This window comes from Leptidea sinapis, chromosome 45 (genome assembly GCF_905404315.1).
Source record: "Leptidea sinapis chromosome 45, ilLepSina1.1, whole genome shotgun sequence".
Taxonomy (NCBI): Eukaryota; Metazoa; Arthropoda; class Insecta; order Lepidoptera; family Pieridae; genus Leptidea; species Leptidea sinapis.
This window is the reverse complement of record NC_066309.1, coordinates 841523-869447: the sequence shown is the minus strand read 5'-3', so window position 1 is coordinate 869447 and position 27925 is coordinate 841523. Positions and strand designations below refer to the sequence as shown.

The window sequence follows — 27925 nt, the reverse complement described above, 5'->3', positions numbered from 1 at the left end:
AATACAGAACACAGACACACAATACAGAAAAAAATCACATTTGAACACATTTCGTATCAGTCGTTTTAGCGTTTCTTTAAAGTAAATACATTTAACCATATCTTTACACACAAAATGCAGCAAACATAAACAAACAGTTGCTTCTACTAAACATCAGGTTGTCACGTTTCCGATCTGCTAAATTATTCTTTAATCAATATAAAACAAATCTTTATTGCGTGTAAATTCCGCTAAGATTTGTCTTTAATCAATTAGAAAGATTTCGCCTCTACAACAGCCTAGCGAAACTCTCTAAGAAAAAAGCGATTCACTCGATTGTATGAGACGTGCAGTCATTGATAGATTGACAGGTGACAGATACAATCTTGTAAAAATAGGAGATAGTAATCGTAGTGGATTTCGGCAAGTTTTAAGCAACTGTTCCCTTTCAAACTGAGCCGGATTATACTTCGTGGCCAATCGCGATACTGTTACTACTACTATTTCAAACTTATGTCAAATGACTGCATGTTTCATACTAAACTAAATTTTAATTTTTACATATCTCCGCCTCTTATTACGCAGTATTTACATCCTCTTTGCTCTACACAATTAGTCTCGCGCCACAATTTGGCGAGTCAATTTCTCCTAAGGATTTCGCCTCGTGTAGAGGCGAAACACGTGTCGAATTGATTAAAGACAAAACTTGGCGGAAGTTACACTAAATAAAAATCACATTTGGATAATAATGGATATCCGCAAAATAACACCTGATACAATAAATGTTCTATAACCAAGAGATAAAAACCTAGCGGTCGTTTTCAATACTATTCTTCTTTGAGGCGGGTATAGACCGGCCTGTACTCCTCGAGCCACCATTATCGCCACCTCCATACATTTCATCTTTTAACCCAGCCTGGTACTTCACCAGTTTGTCGTCGGCGGAACGCAAGCGCTCTTGCAGAATTTCGACGGTGCGATTTAAAAGTTTGATCTCTTCTTGCAAGGGATACAGCTGCATATTCATTTGCATCAGTTCCTTTTCGTGTGCGATTTGTAGAGTATGGAGCTGTAAAAAAATATATTTATTTTTTATGATACACTTGATATTGATCTTACACTAAACACTAAAAAAATATTCATAACTTATAATTATCGTTCGAAGAGTAACATTTATTAAAGTGTATAAGTGTTAACAGCATTCACAATACAAAAATAACAACTCTTTAGTAAAAACAAAAATATTGAAAAACAAAAAAAACATTAAACTGCATATGACGTCAGTTTTTTTAGTTCACTTATAAACTTGGACCCTTTATTATATCGCAAGTTATCGATAGCGCTATTATTAGCTTGTAATCTGTTACAAGATCGTTTGATTTTTTTTTATGGAATAGGAGGACTGGTGTTAAGTGATCACCGCCGCCCACATTCTCTTGCAATGACAGAATCAGAAGAGCGTTGCCGGCCTTTAAGGAAGGTGTACGCGCTTTTTTTGAAGGTACCCATTGCGTATCGTCCCGGAAACACCGCACAAGGAAGCTCATTCCACAGCTTTGTAGTACGTGCAAGAAAACTTCTTGAAAACCGTACTGTGGAGGACCGCCACACATCCAGATGGTGGGGATGATATCCTTACTTGTGGCGTGTCGTGCGAACGTGGAATTCGGCGTCAGGAATCAGGTTAAACAGCTCTTCGGAACACTCCCCGTGATAAATGCGGTAGAAGACACACAATGAAGCGACGTCTCTACGCAACGCCAAGTGATCCAGCCGTTCACAGAGCACTGGATCCCCTACAATTCGAGCTGCTCTGCGTTGCACGCGGTCAAATGGATCGAGATGATACTGGGGTGCGCCAGACCAGAGATGACAGCAATACTCCATGTGTGGCCGGACCTGCGCTTTGTAGAGCGCTAGAATGTGGGCCGGCTTGAAGTATTGCCGTGCTGTATTAATGACGCCCAGCTTCTTCGAAGCCAATTTGGCTTTGCCCTCCAGATGGCCACGAAATTGGCAATCGCTCGAGATTTCGAGACCTAGTATTTCGATATTAGGCGAGGCTTTAAGGGAAGTGTTGTCGAAGAGCGGTGATACGACAAATGGGGTTTTTTTAGTGGTAAATGCGCAAACTTGAGTCTTCTGGGGGTACCGCGACCTTCTCGAGAGATGACTCGATAGAAGACACAAGTCGGTCCATGATCAACTGGTGACCCTCTAGGTATACCAAAAGTTGCCGGCTAATTGTGCTCTCCATGATTTTGGGGAGCAGGGAGGTAATGGCAATAGGCCTGTAGTTTGCCGGATCCGAACTGTCTCCTTTTTTTGGATCGGATGGACAAGGGCTGACTTTCATGAGTCAGGGACTACGCCTTTTGAATAAGAGTGCCGGAATAAACGCGTTAGCACCGGCGTCAACTCAGGGGCACACGTTCTAAGCACGATTGGAGAAATGCCATCCGGCCCGCTAGACTTCCTGACGTCCAACGAAAACAGAGCTCGCCTAACAGTTTTCTGTCTGAACTGTACTTCAGGCATAGAGCTCTGAGCTGGGTTGAGGTTCAGATTCAAACTGGTTGATTCATTTAATGGAAGAATTCAAGCCTAGTTCGTTCTACTGTGTGCTAGATAGAAAGAGATATCAAAGAGATATCTTTAAATGATGTGAGGAACAATGAGATTAATATTTGCTAAGAAGTTTGTATGTCATGATATCTATTATAATTATTTGTTACATATAACTGTAGTTTATCTGGAGAAATATAGTGTTAAATACACATTATAAGCAAGCCCAATTAAAAGTTTTAAATTAAAATAGTTCGTTCTATAGCAATATATAGTGTACTGGTTTAATAAAAGTAATGAACGAGTTCTGCATAAAATATAGTCGTAAAAGTGGTGGCCGGATATATAAATTATTAACAAAGAGACACCTCATTTAGGCGAGTAGGTAGGTACTCAATAACGCTAAGCGATGCCACAGGAAATTTTTATTTATTGAGTTGAAAATTATACTATGGAGGCGGTAATAACTGCGCTGAAATACCTATAACTCTTCACTAATATATATGTGTTATCAAATCCTGGAACGAGTTGCCTCTAACAAGTGAGTAGGTAACTCTACAATTGATGAAGGGGCGCAGCAGTACGTTGGGGAATGGTGCAGCGAATAAACTTGCAAGTACTGGAACTTGGTATCAGTGACCCAAGTGGCTGGTTCTTGCGACTCCTACCGCTGCCCTTCAGCTAGATCCGTACATGGTGGGCACACTCACGGGTCACACATCACAAACAATCACTTCAAAATTCACAATCAGCGTAACGGACTGCCTTAAGTGCAGAGGATATCTGGCTCTGGACAAAACGGTTGTCCTATAATGTGCAGGACTGGCCAACTAACGGGCGCAAACCTGAGTATATACGAGATCGCTCCGAAAAGTCTGCGACCACCCTACGAGTGTTATAATTTACTGGAAGGAGCTGGGTGTGGAAGGTTGAGGTTCAGATTCAAACTCGTCTAAAATCAAACAAGAGACTAGAGACAACTGGTGCTAGAAATACATATGGTGAAAGAACCACTAAATGTATTGTTGCGAGGCTAATAAATAATCTAAACACCTCTTTATTGATAGCATTACAAAGGAAAATTTTAAACACAAATTAATAATAAATTTTTTAAACAACTATTATTATCCTTTATATTACTTAGAATAATAAAAGATAACAGGCTAACACTGCCCACAAAATTGATCGAAATAGTGGTTTAATTGCGACAACAGGAGCCCCTTTACCGTACAACACTATCGAAAACAATTTGCTGAACGAGCTGAACAGCCGAGGTAATGCTCAAACCAGCAGAGTACAATGTGTACAACCCGCAAGTAAGCGGTATGCACAAGGTGGTCACCATATTTTTTTTACTGAAGAAACAATTTTTAACAAGCTGATTGACCAAGGTTATCAGAGGCTCAAAGCTCTATGAAACTTCTCAATAAGTTAGCAGAGTACAAAGTAGGCATTATCCGACTACATTGAGAGTTTGGTGGACTGTTAACCACCAAGATTGTCTTTTATTTTCTGTAAAAAGTAGTCAATGTGTTTTCACCAATAGCATCTCGCAATAAGATGTGTAGTGCCACTGATCACGTAGTGGACATTGTGAGTACATTTTGTGCACCCGTGGCCACCAATAGTGACTAAATAATTAACTATAAATTAACTAAATTTAGTGACTAAATAATTAACTATATAACTAATACTAAAAACTACTTCCAGACGTGAGGTAACATGTTTAGCTTACTTTTTTAGATTTTTATAAACCATTTATCAGTCCATGCAGTTTATTTACATAAAAAAACTCACATCTTGTATCCGTTTCTTCTTAAGCATAATAAGATCTTCGTTGGTTCGTTTCAACGACGCTAACAATCCAGCTCTCTCCTCTACCAAAGCGTCCTTTTGTTTCCGACACTCAAACAATTCGGCCTCGATTTCATTCGTCACTCGCATCATTACACTTTCAACTGACTTCGCTGGTTTGCAACTTGTTTTCTTCTGTGGATTCAGGTTTAGCAGAACTAGAATTAAAAAGAATATTACATCAACGTAATGCTATGCATCTATTACATGAGTCATGAAAACCATTTTTTTTAAAGATAAACTTAGAATTATTTTTGACGACAGTGAAATCAGTTTCGCAAATAAATGGCGTTCCGAGAAAAGAGAAAACGAAAGTACCTATACTCATGGAAAAAATTCCATGCCAACTATAGTCGGGTTAAATCAGCTCGTTGCTATTTATATGCGTGATACCACGATATGTATTAAATCAACATTTAAAAATTTGTTACTTAATTATTAGATCTGTATCTGCGTGTACTAATTTATGAGCACATTTCAAACTCGTGTTAGTTTTATTTACTTCAGTTAACTACAACTTATGACCAAACTATAAATATGGATGCTAAGCTTAGATAAGAAATTCAAATAATTTATTCAATATCGGATGTGACATCACTTATTGAAAGTCAAAAACTACCACCCATTCCAAAACGAATGCCTCATACCTGAGAAGAACGGGCGCAACAAACTCAGCGGGGTTTTTTTTTCATGGAAAAAATATGTTTACAAAGTAATATCGTACAATTAAACATATTATTTAATAGCCTGAGTGCGGTCGCTCCATTCCTAATCTGTGGTATCATTAAGAAAGTCATAGTAACCACACAAACGTTTTTTAACAATTATTCTGAATACCGTAATACTTTTGTTTTAAACATTTTCTGGGATCTTGTTGTAAAAGCATATCTATACATCGCCCCACAAAAGACTTACTCACTCGGCTTAGCCGAGTAGTAGGCATTTTCTAGCAAATTCACTTATGTGCCTATGAACATACATTACATTATTAAGAATATATTGAGAAGCCACAGTAATTCTATGGAAGTATACAAGTCGCGCCGTATCTATGTCAGTTAATTGTCTATTCTTTATAACCGCGTATGCTGCAGAAGTAAGTTTGTTCGCCAATTCTTTAATATGGGGGTCCCATTGTAATTTGGAATCCAGACCAAGAAATATAGCAGATTCCACCAGTTTTATCACCTTTCCGTATAACAAAACACTTGCATCTACGTTTTTGATATTTGGTAAGGTAAATTTTATATATTTCGTTTTCTTGCTTTTTACCAATAGGTTATTAGCGCTAACACTACACGATGCCAGATAGAATATATTAGTACCAGAATGCTTGAAAAATATATCAACTTAATAACATTAAAAACATAGTAATATTACTTTCTTTTTCCTTTTGTAAATTCCTTAAATTCTTCTTCAACTCTTCCGTCTCCCTGTTAATTTTCAAAATGGTGCGTTGTTTAGCTGTTAACTCTGTCTGTAAGCCTTTTATTGTCGCTATAAGATAACTGTCCTCTTTCAATTTGTTAAAAATCAATGTTGAATTCTGGGTCAGTCGGCTAACTGCCGACGAAGCTCGGTCGGGCTTTATAAATGTTTGGGACGCAACTGTGTTATGATTTTTAGGCACTGTTTGGACAGCAGCGTCGTGTAAATTCGATTTATTAATCTTATTTTTCATTTCATTATTTAACTTCCGCTCTTCCATCAACTTTCTTTCAACATCGACGATATGAGATTCGTACTTTTGTTTCATATCACCGAATTTATCTTGAAGAGTAAGTAAAACGCTTTGAAAATGACTTTCCTTGTCTTTCAATTCTAGTTCTAACCGTTGAATTCGCTCTTCTAAAAGCTTTTTCTTATTATCCTCGACACTTGATGCTTTCGAAGCTACTGTAAATTCAAAGAGTTAAATTAGTTCCATATTTCTTGTAAATGAAAAAGGAGCTGCGCTGGTCATTTCTTACGGGAATAGCAGATGGTCCACCTGATGTTAAGGATTATCATCTGCTATCAACAATAATCTGAACGGTCCCGTAAAATACAACCCGACTACATCGCAATGTACTTGTTACCCTTTTTCTAATTAAAATAAAACGGGGTGCACAACCACAACTTTACAAGTGCACCAATATTGTAACTAAACACTCTCAAGGCCATGACCCCACGGTCTTGAGAGTGGTGGTTCATTCATCATCGTTTAACTGCTATTCATTTCAATTATTGGTCTTATACAACGTAAAAATAACATGCCATAAGACAGATTTATTGAAGCAAGAAATATTTTTTAAAGAAGATAAAGAAAACTCCCTTAATCGTGTAAGAGCCCAGAAATAAGAATAGTGGATTCAATTCCTGTTCAAACAACAGACAGGCAGGTATTATAATGATTAATTACCGATGAGTGCAGAAACAGAATCAGGATGTTTCCTTTTCAAAATCATCTCCATTTCTTTAACTTGTCTTTGCAGATCTTGAATAACTGTAACATCTTTTTCATGTTGGACGGTGAGATTCTTTCTTTCATTCCTTTCCTTATAAAGGTCAGAAAGCACACGTTTTTCATTTTCCGTGGCAGTTTTAAAGTCCTGCTCCTTGTTATGGTACTCCTTTGCCAGTCTATTAACAAATCTCTCACATTCCACTGATTTCAACTCAGCTAGCTGCTTCTGTTCCTCAAGTTGTTGTAACCTTTGCTTTAGTATTTTATTATCATCAGTTAGTTGTACGTTGAGTAACTCAATACTTTTCACTCGTTCATTTGTATCCTTGAGCTCTTCCAACAGCTGGTCGTGTTTTAAATTATTAATCTTTTTCGGCGTGCCCGATGCAAATCGCGACGCTTTCGTGTCCTCTTTCTTCTTACTATCGATAACACCTGCAGAGAAAGGCCTCGTTTTTGTTTTACGGCGAATTTCTACATTTTCTTTTCCGGTTTGTTTAGCCACGTGACTGTCCTGCAATAATATATATTTCTTAAGACACAATAAAGTCCATCTCTGTAGCTATAGCAGGAAAGGGCATAAGGTAACTATGATGTCAGTAACAGGATGCAAGTTTCTGCTTGTTTTTATTGTTTTAAAATATTTGAGTGAGTGTATCCATTGTAGGGTGAATCAGTTTAATATTATTTATTATTAGACACGGAATTATCTATATTAATAAAAGTTAATATTAAATAATAATAAGGAAACGTATGCTGATTGTTTTTTATTACATTAAAGATTAGGTACTATTATTATTTTAGCACTGAATGGGATAAACAATATTAGAATATAACTGACGGCCTTCGACATCGCCAGTTTTTCTCTTAGTGATATATAAAGATCAGAGGCGTGCATATCATATGGAAAATTAGGCAGTGCCTACCTCATTATGAACCTAAATAAATATAGCACTAGTGTTCAAGTTAATTTACTACCTACGGTAGGCAGTCTACAGTTTGCATATTATACGAAGCAAGCAGCGCTTCATACAACTTATGTGGTTCTATCGGAATAAATCGCAACTACGACTAGTTACATCTACAGTGCCTACCTTGCTAGAAAACAAATGCCCACCCCTGATAAAGATTGTATGTACATACATTATGTATGTATGGAATACGGAGTGGCACGTTATCTTTGAGAATATTTTACGAGTCCAGAGGCCTTATTTTATTTTAAATTATTTTGTATAATGTTCACGTGGTGGAAGGTTCGTGGAAACGTATTCTATTTTAGGTATCCATTGAGGTGCTTATTGAGAGCTCTTAATAAGTAGGTTAGGTTTGGTTGAAGAAGATCCTAAGAAGTATTTGTATGTGTCAGACTACTACGAAGGAGCATCAAGCTATTTTGATGGCAGGTTACATTATTTATTTTTTATTACAGTTTTCAAACTGATTCAAAAAGTGGACGTTCCTTACAAATTCTTCTTCTATAGAAAAAAAATGGTTTGGGGGCTCCACGAAGAATTAGGGAATTTTTCAAATTTTATAAGCTTACATACCTATATCATCAGACTAGATTTTTTTTTTCGTACGGGTCACCTGGTGTTAAGTGATCACCGCCGCCCACATTCTCTTACAACACCAGAGGAATCACAAGAGCGTTGCCGGCCTTTAAGGAAGGTGTACGCGCTTTTTTTGAAGGTACCCATGTCGTATCGTCCCGGAAACACCGCACAAGGAAGCTCATTCCACAGCTTTGTAGTACGAGGGAGAAAGCTTCTTGAAAACCGCACTGTGGAGGACCGCCACACATCCAGATGGTGGGGATGATATCCTAACTTGTGGCGTGTCGTGCGATGGTGAAATTCGGCGGCAGGAATCAGGTTAAACAGCTCTTCGGAACACTCCCCGTGATAAATGCGGTAGAAGACACACAATGAAGCGACGTCTCTACGCAACGCCAAGTGATCCAGCCGTTCACAGAGCACTGAGTCCCCGACAATTCGAGCTGCTCTACGTTGCACGCGGTCAAATGGATCGAGCAGATACTGGGGTGCACCAGACCAGAGATGACAGCAATACTCCATGTGTGGCCGGACCTGCGCTTTGTAGAGCGCTAGAATGTGGGCCGGCTTGAAGTATTGCCGTGCTCTATTGATGACGCCCAGCTTCTTTGAAGCCAATTTGGCTTTGCCCTCCAGATGGCCACGGAATTGGCAATCGCTCGAGATTTCGAGACCCAGTATTCCGATACTAGGCGCGGCTTTAAGAGAAGTGTTCTCGAAGAGCGGTGATACGACAAATGGGGTTTTTTTAGTGGTAAACGCGCAAACTTGAGTCTTCTGGGGGTTAAATTGGACAAGGTTCAATTTACCCCATTCCGCGACCTTCTCGAGAGAGGACTCTATAGAAGACACAAGTTTCTCCCGGCACTGGTCGACGATTTCCCGAGAGAGACCTGCATGGCTCGTGTATACGGCATCACCAGTGCTGTCATCTGCATAGCAATGCATGTTGGAGGTGTCCAACATATCATTGATATGCAGAAGAAACAGCGTAGGAGATAGCACACAGCCTTTGGGCATTCCAGCATTCACGAGCTTCGGGTTCGAGCAATATCCGTCGAGAACGACCTGTATGCTACGCCCAGTGAGGAAGCTGGAGGTCCACTTGCACAAGCTCTCGGGAAGCCCAAATGATGGAAGTTTTGAGAGGAGCGCCTTGTGCCATACACGATCAAAGGCCTTCGCTATATCCAGGCTAACTGCCAGGCCTTCCCCCTTGCTTTCAATAGCCGCCGCCCATCTATGTGTTAGGTATACCAGAAGATCACCTGCCGACCGTCCATGGCGAAAGCCGTACTGTCGGTCGTTGATCAACTGGTGACCCTCTAGGTATACTAAAAGCTGGTGGCTAATTATGCTCTCCATGATTTTGGAGAGCAGGGAGGTGATAGCAATAGGCCTGTAGTTCGCCGGATCCGAACTGTCTCCTTTTTTTGGATCGGATGGACAAGGGCTGACTTCCATGAGTCAGGGACTACGCCTTTGGAATAAGAGTGCCGGAATAAACGCGTTAGCACCAGCGTCAACTCAGGGGCACACGTTCTAAGCACGATTGGAGAAATGCCATCCGGCCCGCTCGACTTCCTGACGTCCAACGAAAACAGAGCTCGCCTAACAGTTTTCTGTCTGAACTGTACTTCAGGCATAGAGCTCTGACACCGCGGGATGGTCGGCGGTGTTTTTCCATTGTCGTCAAGAGTCGAGTTGGAGGCGAAAAGAGCGCACAGGAGCTCGGCTTTCTCTTTTGCCGTATGGGCCAGGGTGTCATTCCTCATGTGCAACGGCGGCATGGACGGCTGGTTGAAGTTACCAAGAGCAGCTTTCGACAACGACCAGAACTTGCGTGTTCCGGTCAGGTAACTGGAAAGCTGCTCGCCGATTTTGACGACGTGCTTAGACTTCGCACGGGCGATTTGCCGCTTAAAAAATCTGGAGGCACGGTTATATTTTCTCTTAAGAACTTTGCAGTTCGGATCCTTTGTGCCCAGCGCCGCAACCCAAGTTCGATACGCCTGTTTTTTGCAGTCAGATGCTGCTTTAACTGACGCATCGAACCAGGGCTGTGATCTGCCACCGATCGATACTACAGAGCTTGGTATAAAAATATCCTTAACATCTTAACTTAATCAGATTAGCTTAACATCTTTATTATATCTTTTATATTTAAATTTAAGTTTGTATGGATGCAATAAAGTGTCTATATATCTATTTAACTATATCAATTTATTATTTCTAACAACGATTCATATTGGTGCCGTCGAGCTTAAAGGATTGTGTTTAAATACCCACCAGAAATGCACTTACATTACTTCTAATAAATTTGAAATACCTACCTATCATTACGGATAAATACTCACCAAATTGTGTTTCATCAAGTAATGTAGAAATGTAATTTTCTTTTTATTACATACCATAAAAATATGTAAACGCGATAGTAAATATTTTATATTATCGCTAGATAGATGTTACAAATATTTCATTTTATAACTTTCACTTTAGTACCTAAACTTTGTCAAAAAAACTAACGGTCGATCGTAATTATTATATTCCAAATATAATATTGCATACCTCAAACAAAAGTTACTTGTTAAATGCTTTATGAATTAAATTAAAATAATATGATAATATAGTTAAATAAATATTTCATTGTAAATTCTCAATTCTGCCACACATAATGAGTACGGTAGTTAATAAAACAAATCACTGGTAGGAAAAAAATTAAATGTCAAATGAAGTTTTAAATTTGCACAAAAGTCAATCCAAGTGTTAGTCAATCTAAGTAGAAAAACTAACAAATACAGAAAATAATGAATCACCAAAGCTTTTTTGGATTTTGCTGGCCATCCTCTGTTCTTATCTCACCGATAGGAATATGGGGGTGATTTATTTTACTTAATAAATTGTCTTAATAATTAAAGAATGATTTATTTTTAATTCATTTCATTTCATAACAACGTCTACAAGACTATATGGTAACATCTGATTACAACAAGTTATTGTTAATGCCCTTCACCTAATGTAAATATAATCAAGAAGGTACCTGTCCCATACCTTGATGTCTCTGTGATAAATTATCTCTTGTAATTCAGTCATAACTCGAAAACTATGAAAAAAAGTGGAATATGCAGATATACTTGACACTATTTTTGTGACACACTTTAGGTATATGCAAAGCTTGCTCAGGTATCGTAATTTTGATTTTCTTAAAAAAAACTTTTAATCAAAACAAACAATATGTTCAAGTTAGTATGTTGATTTCGGCCTCGAGATTTCTCCAACACCTAACTGTATGGGTTGAGCGGTGTAAATCCAGAACACATGTTGGTCAAACAAGTTTTCTGTAAACAGTTCGTGGTTGTTAAATAACTGCAACTTGGTGCCAACGACCGGCCGCAGCGTGGGATGACCTGGCTAAGAAACGAAGTGATAAACATGTTGACGTGAAAGATATTATTAACATAATGTCCTCCTGAACACAGGGAAACTTAGTAAGGAGTTAGAGCTCTGCCATGTACTAGTAGATTGTTGTCATAATGTAGACTACATACCTACTTTCCAACAAAACAGCTATTTTGTGGAATAATGCACCAGGTTTTATATCTGTTTCACATAAACCTACTGTCTGTATGTGCCTAGTTTATTAAAGAAGTCTATCACTATCAAATTCGTACCTACTAACTTTCTATTAATAAATATTTGTGTTGTGATATGTTTTGTAGTAGGTATTATAAGTATGGTATTTAAGTATTGGTAACTAAACATGGTTTTTTATAGAATACGTTTTTTTGAGTTAAATAAACTATTTGTATTTGAATGAGATTGAGTTTGTAGCGGCTCTGATATACCCATTTGGTGTAAACTAAACATATAACACAACAGCGGCAAGAAAAGCGTGAATAAAAAATACAGCACAAAACTAGCGAAGCGATTTAAATAATCTGTTAAAACAAAAACTACTGAAAAGATTTTAGAAGAACGAGTTTTCATTTAGACCAAAATATAGCCTTGTTTCATTAAAATCAAAGATCGGAAAACTTGTAATTCGCAAAAATATGAAATGTGAACATTTACATTTTTTGAAATTTATACATTCACATGTATTTGGACTCTTGCGGAAATCGACGCAGGCAAACTCGCAGACTCAAGCTACTATCTAAATAATATTTAAGCCTAAATATTTATTCATTTCTCATAAAATATTTTCTTTTTTCGTTATGGATAGTAAGACACCGAGAGAAACCTTAGCAATGATCACAGCCATAACGGGAAAATCAAACACGAAAGCTTTTACTGAATCCCATGGGTATACCAACATACATGTAATACTTACTTAAATGTAACGACTATGTAAATGACACCGGAATACCTGTAGTTGTACCGATATCTAGAGATATCTTATCATCATTATACATGGCCTTAAAATAAAAAGTTGTGATTTGGATGCCATTATATCAAAGTGATTTACATAATTTTCATACACACCAAAAAGAATTCTAAATGAATCAATTTTGATATATGATATAATAATAAAAGTCTTTCAAGTAAGTAGGCAAGAAATTAACCACAATTTGAATTTAATTGTATGAAATGCAATAACATCAAAGATCCCATCGTACCCAACAGTTCCTCCCTACATAGAAACAGCAATGCTATCAAACCACTTGCATGCACATAACTCCACAAAATATGTAAGGGGCGGAGACACATTGAAAAGTAAATGCATCGCAGCGACCGCTTTCAACTTGTTCTCGGACGAGTTCTATGCCAGTAGCAATGAAGGTCTGGGTCAGCACACTCGTGTTTCTGGTGGTGGGCTCCGAAGCCCTCACCGTACCACTCATAAACGATCTTGAACCCGGAAAAGGTAAGAAAACATTTTATCCTGATGATATCTGAACTAAATTTAATACATTTTTTTTATTTGTGTACAGCAAAATAAATAAGCTGCTGCGACTATAAATTATTATAATAATTTTACAAGATATATATATAGAATATATAATACATTAGCAATAGAAGCATCGCCAATGCTTTTTATATTGCATTATACTCAACCAAGTACTTTGAAGTCACCACAAGATATATATACCACAAACTTATTTTTCATTCCAAGCAAAGGGACATCTAAAAATCACTTGCAATAATTATTGAAAATTTAATTTTATCCGGCATTAATAAGGGGAAATCCATTGAAATATAATATTGAGTAACTCAAAACGTCTCATGTCTAGGTATGTACATATAAAACGTATTGTATAAAGTATGGGCGAGTGTATACTCGTAGGCGTAATTTTCAAAATGTTAATATCATAGTGACAATGAGGTTCTTTGCACTTCTTCACATTTAAGCTGATATTATATGATATACGCCTTGTAAAAGGTTAAAAAAAAGCTAACTTGTTCCTCAATTAATAAAAAATCTTTGACTTTGACCAAAAATATATTTGTAGCAAATTCTCGCGATTTCCACACCTGTTACGATTTCAATATACCCTTTATAAATTATATCACTAAAAGTATATAAGATCAACGGAATAATATTAAGGACAATCTCTAAACATAAATTACGCGGCTAGAGAAAGCCATTACAAGGTGTCTCAAATCGGACAAGGCATGCATTTCAATTAACCCTCCCATTATAGATTCAACGTAAGCCTTTCATAGCATTTGGCGTAGCAAGCACGATTGATTATACAATAAAACAATTGTTCACTTTCTTAGATATGATCATTTGTATTCGATTTTTTATGGAAGTGGAGGACAAACGAGCGTATGGGTCACCTGATAGTAAGTGATGACTGCCGCCCTTCTCTTGCAAAACCAGAGGTATCACAGGAGCGTTACCGGCCTTTTAGAAAGGTAAACGCGCTTCCTCACACGCGATCATTGTAGAATAAAAGATTCTTCTTCTAAAAATATATACAATATTCTTTTACTATATAAAGTTTTCATAATAACATTCTTTCACTTTGTGTTAAATATTAGGCCGATCCGAAAGTTCATATTTCACATCATCATCTATTCTGTCATGTCTATCTCGATTGCTTTCTTATTCGCGTAAATTTTCGAATTTAAATCTAATTCTTTAGCGTTACGGCGAACCTTATAACAACTCCTTATTACAGTACCTATATCGTATCGTCATGGAACCACCGCACAAGGTAGCTCATTCCTTAGCTTTGTTGTACGTGGAAGTAAGTTCTTTCACAACCGCACACACAAACACATCCAGATGGTGGCGATAATATCACAATTTGGGGTGTGTCGTACGAATGTGCAATTCAGAGGCAGGAATCAGGTCAAATAGCTCTTCCACTGGAGTAAATACTTTTGTATAAAGGATGTACAAAATGGTCTGTATTTTAATTTGGCTTTGAAATTTTAAATAAAGTAACACTATTATTATAAACATTAGTACATAACGTACCATTGTGTGAAGTAAAGTCACGGTATTGCCCTTAAACAATGTAACGCTGATAGAATCTTTGGCATAATTCTGCAGCAAACTAATAGGTAGTATGGTCATATAGCTATTAATTAACTAACTTAATAACTTCTATTTTTGAAGTGTAAACTTCTTTAGCGGCGTTGAGCACTTATCTTGGGATGGGTATAAATTGTTAAACTCGCGTGACCTGATCGAAAATTCGTAAGACAGTCGTTAAAATAATGGATGAAAGATTTATACTTCTTACTAATTATAGTTAATGATCATACAGTGGTTGAATCATTGTGATTGCGAAGCCGAAACACCGCGAAGTCGAGGGATCGAATCTCAGCCGTTAAATAATTTTGAAGAAAACTTTTTAGGTGCGTTCAGCACTTATCTTGAGATGGATATAAAATGTTAAACTCGCGTCAGGGCACGTGACCTGATCAAAAATTCATAAGACAGTCGTTGAAATTATGGATGAAAGTTGATTTTTCTGAGAGATAAACTTTTAAATGTAAAATAAATGTAATTAGTTCTGAAGTGTTAATTGCATTTTTATGAACGATTGCTCAATAAATGTATTAAATTACATAAATGCTAGTACTTTTCGTAACAATTCGTGCGAAATTATTCCCTAACGGCTGACCATTTCAAATAATTTAAAAATGCACAACGGTAATGTTCAAGTTTTCAATTCTGCCGGCAATGCTGCCGGCAATTTCCTGCAATCCGTTATTTTTTTATATTCAAATTTGGAACGCGTTTATTACGTTAGAACTGCTTACTAACTGCGATCATTTCCCGTCATTTCTTTTTAGAAATTATTATTCATATAATAGAATAGGGTGTTAAAGAAGAGAATAACAGTCACTGTCTAGCACAATTGGGTATAGAGCCGTCGGCCATTTTCAAGAAACTTCAGAAGCTAGGTATCAATTATATGTTTGTATATCGTACTATCAATACATATACCAACATATCAAGGCAGCCACATGCTGTTACCACTTAAAACGCTGTTAATGCTGTTGAAGCCAGAATTCTTCGAAATCATATGAGGAACCAAGAATCATCCAAGTATTTCTTAATTAAATTGGGAAGCAACAAGCCCATATAGAGAACTTACTCTAAATAAATCCCTACACAAAGGCTCTATCAAAATTAATGCTTTCCCGATAGCGGGTGAAAAGTTCATACTAAAACTGTTTACAAACATGAATTTTATATTATGTTTATCGAAGATTAACGTTAAAATATTATAACTGATTAATTGCTATAAATTTTTTTAGGATGGCCTCAAAGGAATTCTGTGAAACAACCAAACACACATTCAGAAGAGGTGGATCCATTTGTCAGTACCACTGAGTATACAACGGAGGACCCTTCCTTCAATAATGAAGAAGCGACTGCTACTAATAACGTAGCCGCGCCGCCCAAAATAATTGCTCGAGCTGAAGAGATTGAGAGCAAGGTGGACTATAGTGGTACACAGTTGTGGAAAGTTCCTACAGACAAGAATAACGCAAGGGTTGTCATAGGCAGATTACGAAGAAGAAATTGTGAGTATTTTGTTAATATGAGGATATTTTTAATATCTACTTTATTATATTTATGAAGAGGTAAATGTAAAGATGTAAATAAAATATAGATTTTAAATTTGGCTTGACTATTACGAGTTTCTAATTCATAGATTTTTAGAAGAACATTTGGTAAGTCTTACTTATAAGTGTTACATGTATAATAAATTATGTATACTCGATAAGTGACATAGGTCCAGGTCACCATGTGGCCTGAGTATGAAGCCGGGACCGCTCTGGTGAAAGCAGAGACCACGGTGATTACTTACTTAAGGTGGACCGCAGCTGCAGGTTTGACACTACTTCAAGTCCAAAAATATCATAAACTCACTTTTAATTGGAAAAAATCTGTAGTAAATTATTCCAATCATGTATTGTCATTGGGTGAGACGTAGTATTTTTATTTGGAAATACAATATTTAGGAAGTGAGTAAGAAAAGTGTCGAAGATAGATATAATAAATCGTGTATTTTATTGTGATCTGACTTGTTATTGCAGTGATATCGACATGGTCCGGTAACCAAACCTATATCGACATACTTGTAAAGCCAAATGCAATAGAAAACGTCACTAGGATTTTTAAGAGAGAGAGTATTGACTTCAACATAGTTATCGAAGACTTGCAGAAAAGGATTAATGAAGAGAATCCTCCACTTGACGAGAACGAAGTCGAACTTCAGGATAGACGAGGTACTGTACCAATATCATGAACATATAAGATACTATCGGACGAACTATTTGCCAACGAGCTAACTCTACATCTAATTGAAATGCAAATATTTATTTAAAAATAGGAATCGAAGTCATTCGAAACTTATGCCTGAAAAGAACGGATGCAAGAAACTCAGTGGGCTTCTTCTTTTTTTTAATAGATAACATTTCGGTACAATAAAATTTAATATTTAAATAGCCTGAGCGCGTCCGCTCTATCCCCAATCAGTAATGACAATAAGAAAGTCATTCATGTTATAGTAACCTTTACCAGTAACTTTATAATAATAGCAGTAAATTTAATAGTAGTAACTAATAATAGTTATGAGACATTTTTTTTATTTAATAAGGGACGAGAAATAATAACAATAAAACAGTAATTTAATTACCTGTTAAACTAGAAAAAAATAATAATATTGCCGTCTGATTTGTCCTCCCTTTAACTTTGGATTCAATTTTTATTTTATTCACAATTTCAGATATGTTTTTCAGATATATTAGCCTAGAAATAAAAATGATGTACTACCTACATACGCGTCTGAGAAACTCCATTTTCGTATTTTACCAATACACGATCTATATTCCAGGGCTTGGTATCATTTTGTTACAGCAAGAGCTTACAATTTTTGGCGTTACAGGGCAAACTCCCGTCGCTTTAGTTATACAGGGGCCTATATGGGATACAACTCCCTGAACATTCCCATGGAATATTGGCCCAGCGCGAACTGGGGTTCGTTATCCAACAGCTTAAAGCACAACGACAGATTGCACTATCATAATATTGTGTCTAATAATGCGTTAATAATGCCGATGTTTAACTTAATGCATGCCAGTAACTGTAAAACGTATATAACCAGTCGGAAAGTTGTTATCTGTAGCCATGAGTTGGGAAAGCAGCGACTAAAATTACCGGACATAAACTTGTTAGAAATCAATATTTTAATCTCTAGAATATATGACTAACTTATAGACTAGTTACGTGTAATATTTCACATATTTTAACAAATTGAATGTTTTAAAATGTGTCAATGTCTTGTGTTAAATATAAATCTTTTCAAGTGACCTAAGAATCTTCTGACTACATTTAAAAAAAGTCAACATACACTGCGGCGTATTACCGACTATCTACTACTATAACGCCTGTGTTCCCTCCAGTATATACATATAACATTTTTCGATTCCTCGTGGGCCTGAAACTTTGCTGTACCGCTTCAGAAATGTACTCGGAGGCTAGAGTTGATTCGTTTAATTCTATTCAGCGTAAAAGAATTGCATCGTTGATGTCCAGGGTTGAGACGTGTAATAACGGCATTATCAGGAGTCTGTCTGACAGGCTGATGCTATCAGCAATGTATCGACGCTGGGTGGATATTGCAACCTAGTTTCTATATGTAATTTATATTGTTAATTTTATTTTAACTATATATTTTTACTAGCTGACCCGACAGACGTTTTTTTGAAGATAATAAAAATACTTTTGTATAGGAATTTGCCAGTAGTATTTCAAAATATCAATAAGTATTTCGTAAAAATGCTCCCTGTTGATAATATAAGATATAATGAAATTGTTTCACAACAGAACTGTCAAACCGTGCGTCAATAAATTCTTTCATAGATAATATGTCCATACAAAACAAATATTGAAAATAAAAGTAATTATTATGGGTCCCAAACCGAAATAAAAAATATCCTATCTTTCAATTTGGACTAAACTGCACTCCATGGTGTAATCCCCATTAAAATTGCCGTGTTAATTTTTTCTAATCATGGTCATGATTCAAGAGTATATTTAATAAATGAAGTGAAGGAAATCACAAATAAATCTATATTTTTTGAGTTTCCACTAATATAAGCTAGCATGGTAATATTTTTGCAGGCCACAGAATGACATGGAAACAGTACCATAGATTGGAGGATATTCATGGATTTTTAGACTATTTAGCAAAAACGTACCCAGCGATCGTTAGTGTTAAAACCATTGGCAAATCTTACGAAGGAAGAGATATAAAGGTTTGTACCTTCACTAAGAATCCCACATACCCATCTTTTCAAAATACTATTAATATAACAAATATAGCGAGTATATAATTATTTTACTCAAAAAATTAAAAACAAACATTGAGTCCTAGTCGGAATAGATCAACTTAATGCAAAGTAATATCACTTATGTAGTTATTTTTAGTTTATTTAGTTATCTGTATTTTTGTCGTATTTTGCTATTAGTAATATGCAAACTAACATCCTAATTTTGATAGTAAGGTTCCGTTCAGTCTTTGAGAACAAAACCCTAATGAGCATAATTTATTATCAGATCTTACGCATATCGGATGGCAAAGCAACTAACAAAGCAGTGTTTATCGATGGTGGTATACACGCGAGAGAATGGATCAGTCCGGCCACCGTTACATTTTTCATCAACCAAATTGCTGAGAACTTTGACGAGGAGTCTGATGATGTTAAGAACATTGATTGGTAACTGCTTATACTTGAATAGCTTATAAAGGCATAAAAGGCATAAAAAGGCATATATTATCATATATTAATTATTTCCAAATAAATCCTATACTAACAAATAAAAGGTCACAAAAACCGCAATGATTATATACTGAGTTTGAAAAATATACCCTAGTAAAAACTAGATTTGAATAACAGATTTTATAAGTTCCCGCTAGAAAATTTTCAAAATTCTGAAAGTTATAGGTTTTACCCCGTTTTTCGAAATTTGAGTTTTCATCATATCTCGACAAAAAAAAAATTCTAATGGTGGTTTCTTTGGAATAGTTATTAATAACTGATGTTTAAACATATTTACCGATCGACTGAAAACTGCGTCAAAATCGGTTTATTCATTCAAAAGTTACTGCATTTTAAAAAATTATAAAATATGGTTTTATTTAACTTTTGAGCTCAAAAACATACAACAGCTCACTGTATGAACTAGATAGCTCGAACGGGTCAAAATAGTCATAAGTACAATTTGACGCGTTTAAATATGGAATTAGCGGGAAGTTGCAGGGTTGGCCTTTAGGGTCAACCGTTTTCCTCATTTTTTTTAAACTACTTTTGGTAAAAAAATATAATTTTATACGATTTTATTAAACTGTTTCCAGGTACTTTTTACCGGTTGTAAATCCTGACGGCTATGAGTTCACCCACACAAGTGATCGTCTCTGGCGGAAAAATAGGAAGCCCCTACTTGGCAGGCAGTGCATCGGTACTGATTTAAACAGAAACTTTGGGTATGAAACTTTACATTTATTCTGATCAAATTTTTATAAGTTCTTCAAACTTTAGCCAAATAATGTTGAGACTGCGAAACTTCCAACTTTTTTTTCGCCACACCGTAGAAGTTACCAAGAAATATATAGAGGATTTCTTAAGCTTCTTAAGCTTACACTAATCTAATATCGTCTTAATAACATAAAAACATTAACAGATACCGCTGGGGTGGACGAGGCTCTTCATCAAACCCTTGCAGTGACATCTACCGAGGCAGCAGAATGTTTTCTGAGCCAGAATCAAAGGCTGTAGCCGTAAGTAGAAAAAAATAAATATTTTCAAAGGTATTAAAATATTTGTAAAGGTCATATTTATTCAGTCAAGTATAAAGTGAAGTCAGGAATGAATCTTCAACTTATTATTATATAGTGTACACCCGGCATAAGGCCAGCGACGGTCGATTGTTTCCACTGAAGTTATAAGAGAGCATATGAACCGTTTGACTGATAGGTTATATTCTATATAACCTATCCTATATATATATATATATATATATTCTATATAACCTATCCTACGTATCTATCGATAATTATAAGAACTAACTGGGCAGTGTTGCCTAAACAATCACATCTGTGTGATAAGAATCAAAAACGAATAAAATTGCAGATTTTTGCCTTGACGCCGATGAATCATCTCTGCAATTTCCTGGGATTGCGGCCATTTAATGCATAAATGTATCACCCTTGAAAAATATATCTTAGTTCCAGGTGATGTTCGCAATATTTGCGAGAGAGCAGATATGCATCTGCCGGCTCAGTATATCACCACCAAATGATTACCACAGCCTTTATTGGCAAACAGGCTATGGTAGTTATAGATACAAAAGCTTTCAATAATGTAGAAGTTTCCCATATTAATTCATATTAAATTACAGGATTTCATTAAAACAACATCAGCTAACTTCACAGCATATATAACATACCACAGCTATGGGCAATATTTATTATACCCATGGGGCTATGAGAATGCAGTGCCACCAGACTATATAGACCTGGATGAAGTTGGCAAAAGCATGGCTGAGGTGAGTTTCAAATGTAGAAAATATTAGATTGAAGGAAATATTTCAATTGTTACTATTAAATAGAGTGATTTGTGATCACCTCATATCACATCACCACATCAATTATTGATTTTTTATACCAGAATATATTTTGGATGAGGGCAGCACAGGACCGATAGTCGTGGAAATCTTTGGGGGAGGCATTTGTCCAGCAGTGAACGTCTTCTGGCTGATGATGATGATATTTATGTTTTAATGGTCCACAATAAGGAATGACTTTATATAGTTATGGTACTGTAGGTTTATATATAAGCATTCATTCCTTCCACCAGAACAGTCAGTGCCGGATTAACCATGTAGGAAGTGTAGCTATTGCTGCGGGCCCCACATCAATGGGGCCCCCGCATATAATAATTAAACTTAGTATGATGTGGTATATTGAATATACTTGATGTCACAAAAACGTGAAACATTACAACTTTTACTACTAAGGCGATCCACATCAGACACTTCACCAATTATTTCCAATATAGATCCAGGGCTCTTTGAAAGAATTTATTATGGGCCCAGCTCTTGCTTAATCCGGCACTGGAAAAGTCTATTTATACACATGTTTTTTGTTACAGGCAATCAGAAGTGCCGGCGGATCACAATACACAGTTGGTGCCTCAAGCAAAGTGTTATACCCTGCAGCTGGAGGATCTGATGATTGGGCTAAATCACAAGGCATTAAATATTCATTCACTATTGAATTAAGTGATACTGGCCACTACGGCTTTATCCTGCCAACATCTTTCATAGAATCTGTAGCCAAGGAGTCCTTTGCTGGGTTAAGGGTTCTGTCGCGCCAGCTAAATTTAAACTTAATTAACTAAAATTTAACTAAGGTTGTGATTTATTATGTCATAAGTTTTTTATTTATGTTAGGTATGTATTAAATTATTACTAATCTTTCTAGTATTTCATTTGTCTGTATGTGTGGGAGTGTGTGAAAGGGAGAGATATATATATATATATGGTTACACATCAACAAAATCTAATTTTTCTTTTTTTTTGTATTCAAATTTAGATTTTTTTAATTATTCTAGAATAAGTTTCTATCTCGGATCCTATAAATAAGAAACGGATAGTTTTTGCTACACCCTGTAATATTTACAACGCGACGTATTTGAAAACTGTTTCTATTAACACCAACCGTAATGACATTTTACTGACTGATTATTACCAACGGATGAGAGGTCTACCGATAACTGTCAGTAAGATATTTGTATGGAAAGAACGATTTTAGCGTTTCTATAATATTTTTTATCTGCACCCATGCTTTAAATCCTCTATTAAAGATTCTAAAATAATAGTTATTTATGCAACTGTTGTGTAATAAGGGGTATTAAAACACGAATGTGGGTTTATCACACTTGGCTTCGCCTCGTAAAATAAAAATCAAAATTCACAAAGTTTGGGTATCAGAGGATGATCTGAGAGTGAAGCTAATCTGTAAGCAGGCATAAAAGGCATTTATTTTCTCAAAATTGATTCCTTTAGAATTATTTTTGATGTCATTTCTAATATATACTAGACACTACTAACACTTCGGAAACAAATGGCGCTCTGAGAGAGAAGAGGAGGATGGTAAAAGGAAATCTTTTCCTGGTTTTCCAATGGGGATAACAATTTTTTTTCCATTATTCTGGTACAAATTCTAGCTTGAGAAAGTTATAAATAATATCAAAAAAATAGTTTTTATTAAATAGGAGAGAGGACTTCAGCCAAAGTGTATACAGAACTTATTGTCAGACTAGTAACATCATGTTTACTTTTTTGCTTGCAATGGCGACATGGGGTGGGTCATTCTCTACCCTAAAATATGGTCAAGCAAGGCAATAGTGTAATTATTATTTAAAAAAAATAATAACGCACTAATATAATGTACACATAATACCTTTACTTATTTATGGTGTGAGTGGATTGATGCATCTACTGAACTCAATAACTCTTGTGTTTTCACATAGTACCTAATTCACATTTACTTTTTTTTACTTACTCCTGTAAGGCATCGAGTATTTGACATTTGAGATTTTATATTGCATCATTCAACAGATTATATTGTAATTGAAATTATTTGTAAAACAATGAAGCTGTAAATGTTGATTTAAAAGAGTAGTCATGAGTTTCCTGCCACTTCTTCATATTAAAGCTCAACCTTTTTTAAAGAGGTAGTAAATTTAAAGAAAAGAAAACTTATGACATTCTTAAGTATCATTTCCTTGAACTACATGAATAAAGTGATTTTGATTTGATTTTATTATTATAACAAATCATAAAGAAGAGATTGTCAGAAATCTCTTTAATATTGATGCAAAAGTGTGATATATATTGTATATAAAAATCAATCTCACAGCAGTGAATCTGTTGAAACCAATTAATGGTGTAAGTCAACTTTTGATTAAAACAGATGTGGGAAAATATTCAAGGTTTCCATTAGGAATAAAACCCACAACTCTTACTAATCCATAGGCAGGTTCATAGACCACCCAACCTTGGCATTTAAGCATTTTCAAGTGTACAAGATAGTTTTAGGCAGGAATGTATGGAAAGTTGAAAAATGTAACTAGAATGAAGAGAGCATAACTATCCAAGAGGAAATTCTGAAAAATGCTGTAAGGAATTGTAAAATGTAACAGAGAAAACAAGAAAATCTGTACCTCGTCTCAGTACATTTGTTCCATATTAGAAAAAAAAATGTTTGTCTAGGTCATATAGCAATATTAATTTTATTTTACCTACCTTTTTGTGCACATGTGTCGCAGATACTTCTTTAATAGCTTGTCCTTCATCTGGCGTAAATACTTTTATTTCTGGAATAGTTTCTCCTTTATAAGAATTTGATATTGGACTCTTAAGCAGATTCTTCGTTTCATGAGCAATATCCTCTGCTCTCTTCAAAATCAATTCTATATCATCCTCATTTTCAATTCCAAGGTCCTTGTTGTTAGACAACTTATTTATTTCGTTAAATAAAAGCTTAATTTCTTCGTCGCTATCCTTAAGTGCCTCACAGGTCTTTTCTAATAAAAGAAACTCATTGTTACTAATAGATTGACACGATCTTGCATCTTTAGTACTAGACATAGAAGACATTTTGTAACCGTGAATCTATTCCATAATTATTTTATCAAATATTCGATTTAAATTGCAATAATTTTTATCAAGCAATTATTTCTTATTTTCAAACCAAACCAACTTTGTATTATTTGTTGTTGTGCTATTTGAAGGTTGCTAGGCAACCACAAAGAGATCTTAACCACTACGTTCCGGCAACCACATTATCGGACGCGGCTGTCAGCCGCGTCTTTTGGGACGTGGCTTGCAGACGCGTTCCTTTGCCTATTCCACAAAGAACTGTTGACCAAGAAACATGTCGAGTAGTGAAAGTGAGGACGAATTTTTCGAATTAGCGGCAGCTGCTTTATGTTGTCCGCCTAGAAAAAAAATAAAAAGAAGCGTTTGGGTCCATCAAATAAATAAAGAAAGAACGCAGACTGGTGAATTCCACACTTTATAGCGCCGATATAAACTTTATTTGAGAATGAATGAAGATCAATTTAATTTTTTGCTAAATTTAATCGAAAATGACATTGAAAAAGATTTAACAGTTTCGGACTCCTATTTCACCAAAAGAGCGTTTAGTCGTTACTTTGAGATAAGTAAATAATACAGTAAAATGATTAAGATATTCTTTATTGAATCAGCTCAAAATTATTAAGTTAGTAATTGTAATTTTCAACATTTTTCATTATTCATTTATTTCTTTTTTTTAATAATTAAAAATTCTTTGAGAATTGCATTTGCTGGGCCTCGATGATATTTGATAGCGCCCTGGCTGTGCGCCGATGTCTTCTGACTTGAAGGATGAGTGTTTGGTGGAGAAGCTGTACGGTATGTCATCTGTAGTGAAGGTGTTGACTGAGGTATAAATTGGGGAGTAACAGAAAGAGAAGAAGAGTATGTAGTCTGGGGTGAGTGCGAAGATTGAGGTACGCAATGTGGGAAAGGAACATGTTGAGAGAAAGGAGGAGAAGGAGATAATACAATCTGCGGTGACGGTGAAGGCTGAGGTATGTACTGTGGGGAAGAAAGTTCCTCAGTGGCCAGAGAAGAAAGGGAGTAATGAGTGTCAAAACTCTGAGTTGAAGATGAATTGTATGGAGAAAATGTATTGAGATGTGAAGAAGACGCTCCGTCACTTTCCAGACACATCTTCATCTCTACCTCGTGGACCATATTCATAACATTGAATTTAATTCTAACCTGCTCCAATCTAGGAAACTTTTTGACTGTCTCGGCGATACTGCTAAAAAACAGGTCAATGTCATTTTTTTCGGTTCTCTGAGTTCTGGCCTTCATCATTTTTAAAATATCTTCGTGATAGTCGTGCCGTTTTTTTTTGCTGGGTACTATTTTCACCTGATACACTCATCTCTATAGCAGGCGATTCATTAGTATCGTATTCTCCTACTGGTGCCGAAGTGGTGTTTCGATTTGCCATAAATGGCAACAAAAATGCCATTCCGTCTTCATATTTCCATTTTTTTTAATTCTTGACGCATTGGCCTGTTATTGTCTTTCTCCTCGACAATGCATGGATGAAAGCGTTCCTAAGGAGGTTCCATTTGGTTTTGCATTCTTTGGCTGTAATAAAATAAAAACTCAAATAAGATTCATAGTTAGTCTATTAATTTAATTCATTGTATTCTTTCAGGTTTTTCGCAACCGGAGAATCATTTCGATCACTAGGATTTAGAAACAGAATGGAATTCAGCACAGTAAGAAGCATTGTTCAGGATGTCAGTATTGCTATTTGGAAAAATTAACGAGATATATGTATGCCGAAACCTACGAAAGAAAAGTGGAATGAAATTGCTAAAGCATACAACGATAAATGGCAGTTCCCTAATTGTATAGGCAGTTTAGATGGCAAGCATGTTATGTTGTTTTGCCCAAAAAATGCAGGTTCATCATTCTACAATTATAAACAAAGACATTCCGTGGTTCTTTTAGCATTGGTAGATGCCAATTACAAATGCATTTATGTTGATGTTGGTGCATTTGGACGTAACAGTGACGGAGGTGTATTCGCTCGATCAACACTAGGAATTTCATTAGCCACGAACACCGCAGATGTGCCAGAAGATATACCTCTGGAAAATTGTGGAGGTCCCATACCACATGTTATTGTTGGCGACCAAGCGTTTCCGTTAAAACGATATTTAATGAGACCTTATAGTAAAGAAAGTGCTTCAATCGACACCAAGAAAAAACGTTCAATGAAAGCTTATCTCGTGCTAGAAGAACTGTGGAAAACGCATTTGGCATTTTGGCAGCAAGGTGGCGAATTTTTCATACTGATATTCAAGTTCAACCCGAATTCGTCGATAAAATTATTTTGGCTTGTTGTTGTTTGCACAACATGCTACCCAGCGACGAAGAAGATAGATTTTTTTCGCAAGAAGAACAACCTAATGTTATACCAGAAAACTTTATATCATTAGAAGGTACTCGTCAAAATTCGACCCAAGAAGCATTTGCTATGCGTGACAAATTTAGTGACTACTTTGTATCTGAAAATGGGGTTTTGCCCTGGCTAAATGTAAATCGGTATTAAAATCTAATAAATAAGTTAAAAACTTACACAAGTCACTTATTTGAAAAATATAAATGTTACTAAGTTATTAATTAGGATATTATTTAGTACCTATACTATTCTAGTCATTAGATAATTTACTTCTAATTAAACTGGGTAGATATTATGCACTAGGGGCTCGCCCCGGCTTCGCACGGGTGGTTTTTTAAATACTTATCTCGCAATAAATATAGCCCATGTTACTCAGGGTCAATGTAGCTTTCCAACTGTGAAAGAATTTTGGAAATCGGATCAGTAGTTTTTGAGTTTATTCATACAAAAATACAAATGTTTCCTCTTTGTAATCTTAATATAGACTAGTATAGATTGATAGAAAACCACCCGTGCGAAGCAGAGGCGAGCCGCTAGTGCATAATATATACCCAGTTTAATTAGAAGTAAACACGTGTGGACAGCGATTATTTTTTTTTTAATGGAATAGGAGGACAAACGAGCGTACGGGTCACCTGTTGTTAAGTGATCACCGCCGCCCACAATCTCTTGCAACACCAGAGGAATCACAGGAGCGTTGCCGGTATTTAAGGAAGGTGTACGCGCTTTTTTTGAAGGTTCCCATGTCGTACCGTCCCGGAAACACCGCACAAGGAAGCTCATTCCACAGCTTTGTAGTACGTGGAAGAAAGCTCCTTGAAAACCGCACTGTGGAGGACCGCCACACATCCAGATGGTGAGGATGACATCCTAACTTGTGGCGTGTCGTGCGAAGGTGGAATTCGGCGGCAGGAATCAGGTTAAACAGCTCTTCGGAACACTCCCCGTGATAAATGCGGTAGAAGACACACAATGAAGCGACGTCTCTACGCAACGCCAAGTGATCCAGCCGTTCACAGAGC

The 27925-nt window shown here is 36.2% G+C and overlaps 2 protein-coding genes across 3 annotated transcripts; one reads left to right on the top strand and one right to left on the bottom strand.

The window, feature by feature from the left end:
- LOC126977469 (centrosomal protein of 162 kDa) lies at nt 1-24706 on the bottom strand. 2 transcript variants are annotated; one of them, XM_050826300.1, is made up of 5 exons: nt 24176-24706; nt 6797-7355; nt 5776-6291; nt 4342-4556; nt 1-1048 (listed from the first exon to the last, which is right to left on the bottom strand). In XM_050826300.1, exons 1-5 carry the CDS (start codon nt 24527-24529, stop codon nt 788-790), a joined length of 1905 nt encoding a protein of 634 aa, XP_050682257.1. In that variant the 5' UTR covers nt 24530-24706; the 3' UTR covers nt 1-787. The 2 variants fall into 2 exon arrangements, with proteins under 2 accessions (XP_050682257.1, XP_050682258.1); XM_050826301.1 differs by lacking the exons at nt 1-1048; nt 5776-6291; nt 6797-7355 and having other exon boundaries at nt 4411-4556.
- On the top strand, nt 13095-22342 carry LOC126977483 (carboxypeptidase B-like). Its single transcript, XM_050826325.1, has 9 exons — nt 13095-13258; nt 16114-16383; nt 16900-17091; nt 18989-19122; nt 19424-19584; nt 20223-20351; nt 20549-20645; nt 21266-21412; nt 22018-22342. Exons 1-9 carry the CDS (start codon nt 13156-13158, stop codon nt 22264-22266), a joined length of 1482 nt encoding a protein of 493 aa, XP_050682282.1. The 5' UTR covers nt 13095-13155; the 3' UTR covers nt 22267-22342.
- Nucleotides 24707-27925: the final 3219 nt, after the last annotated feature.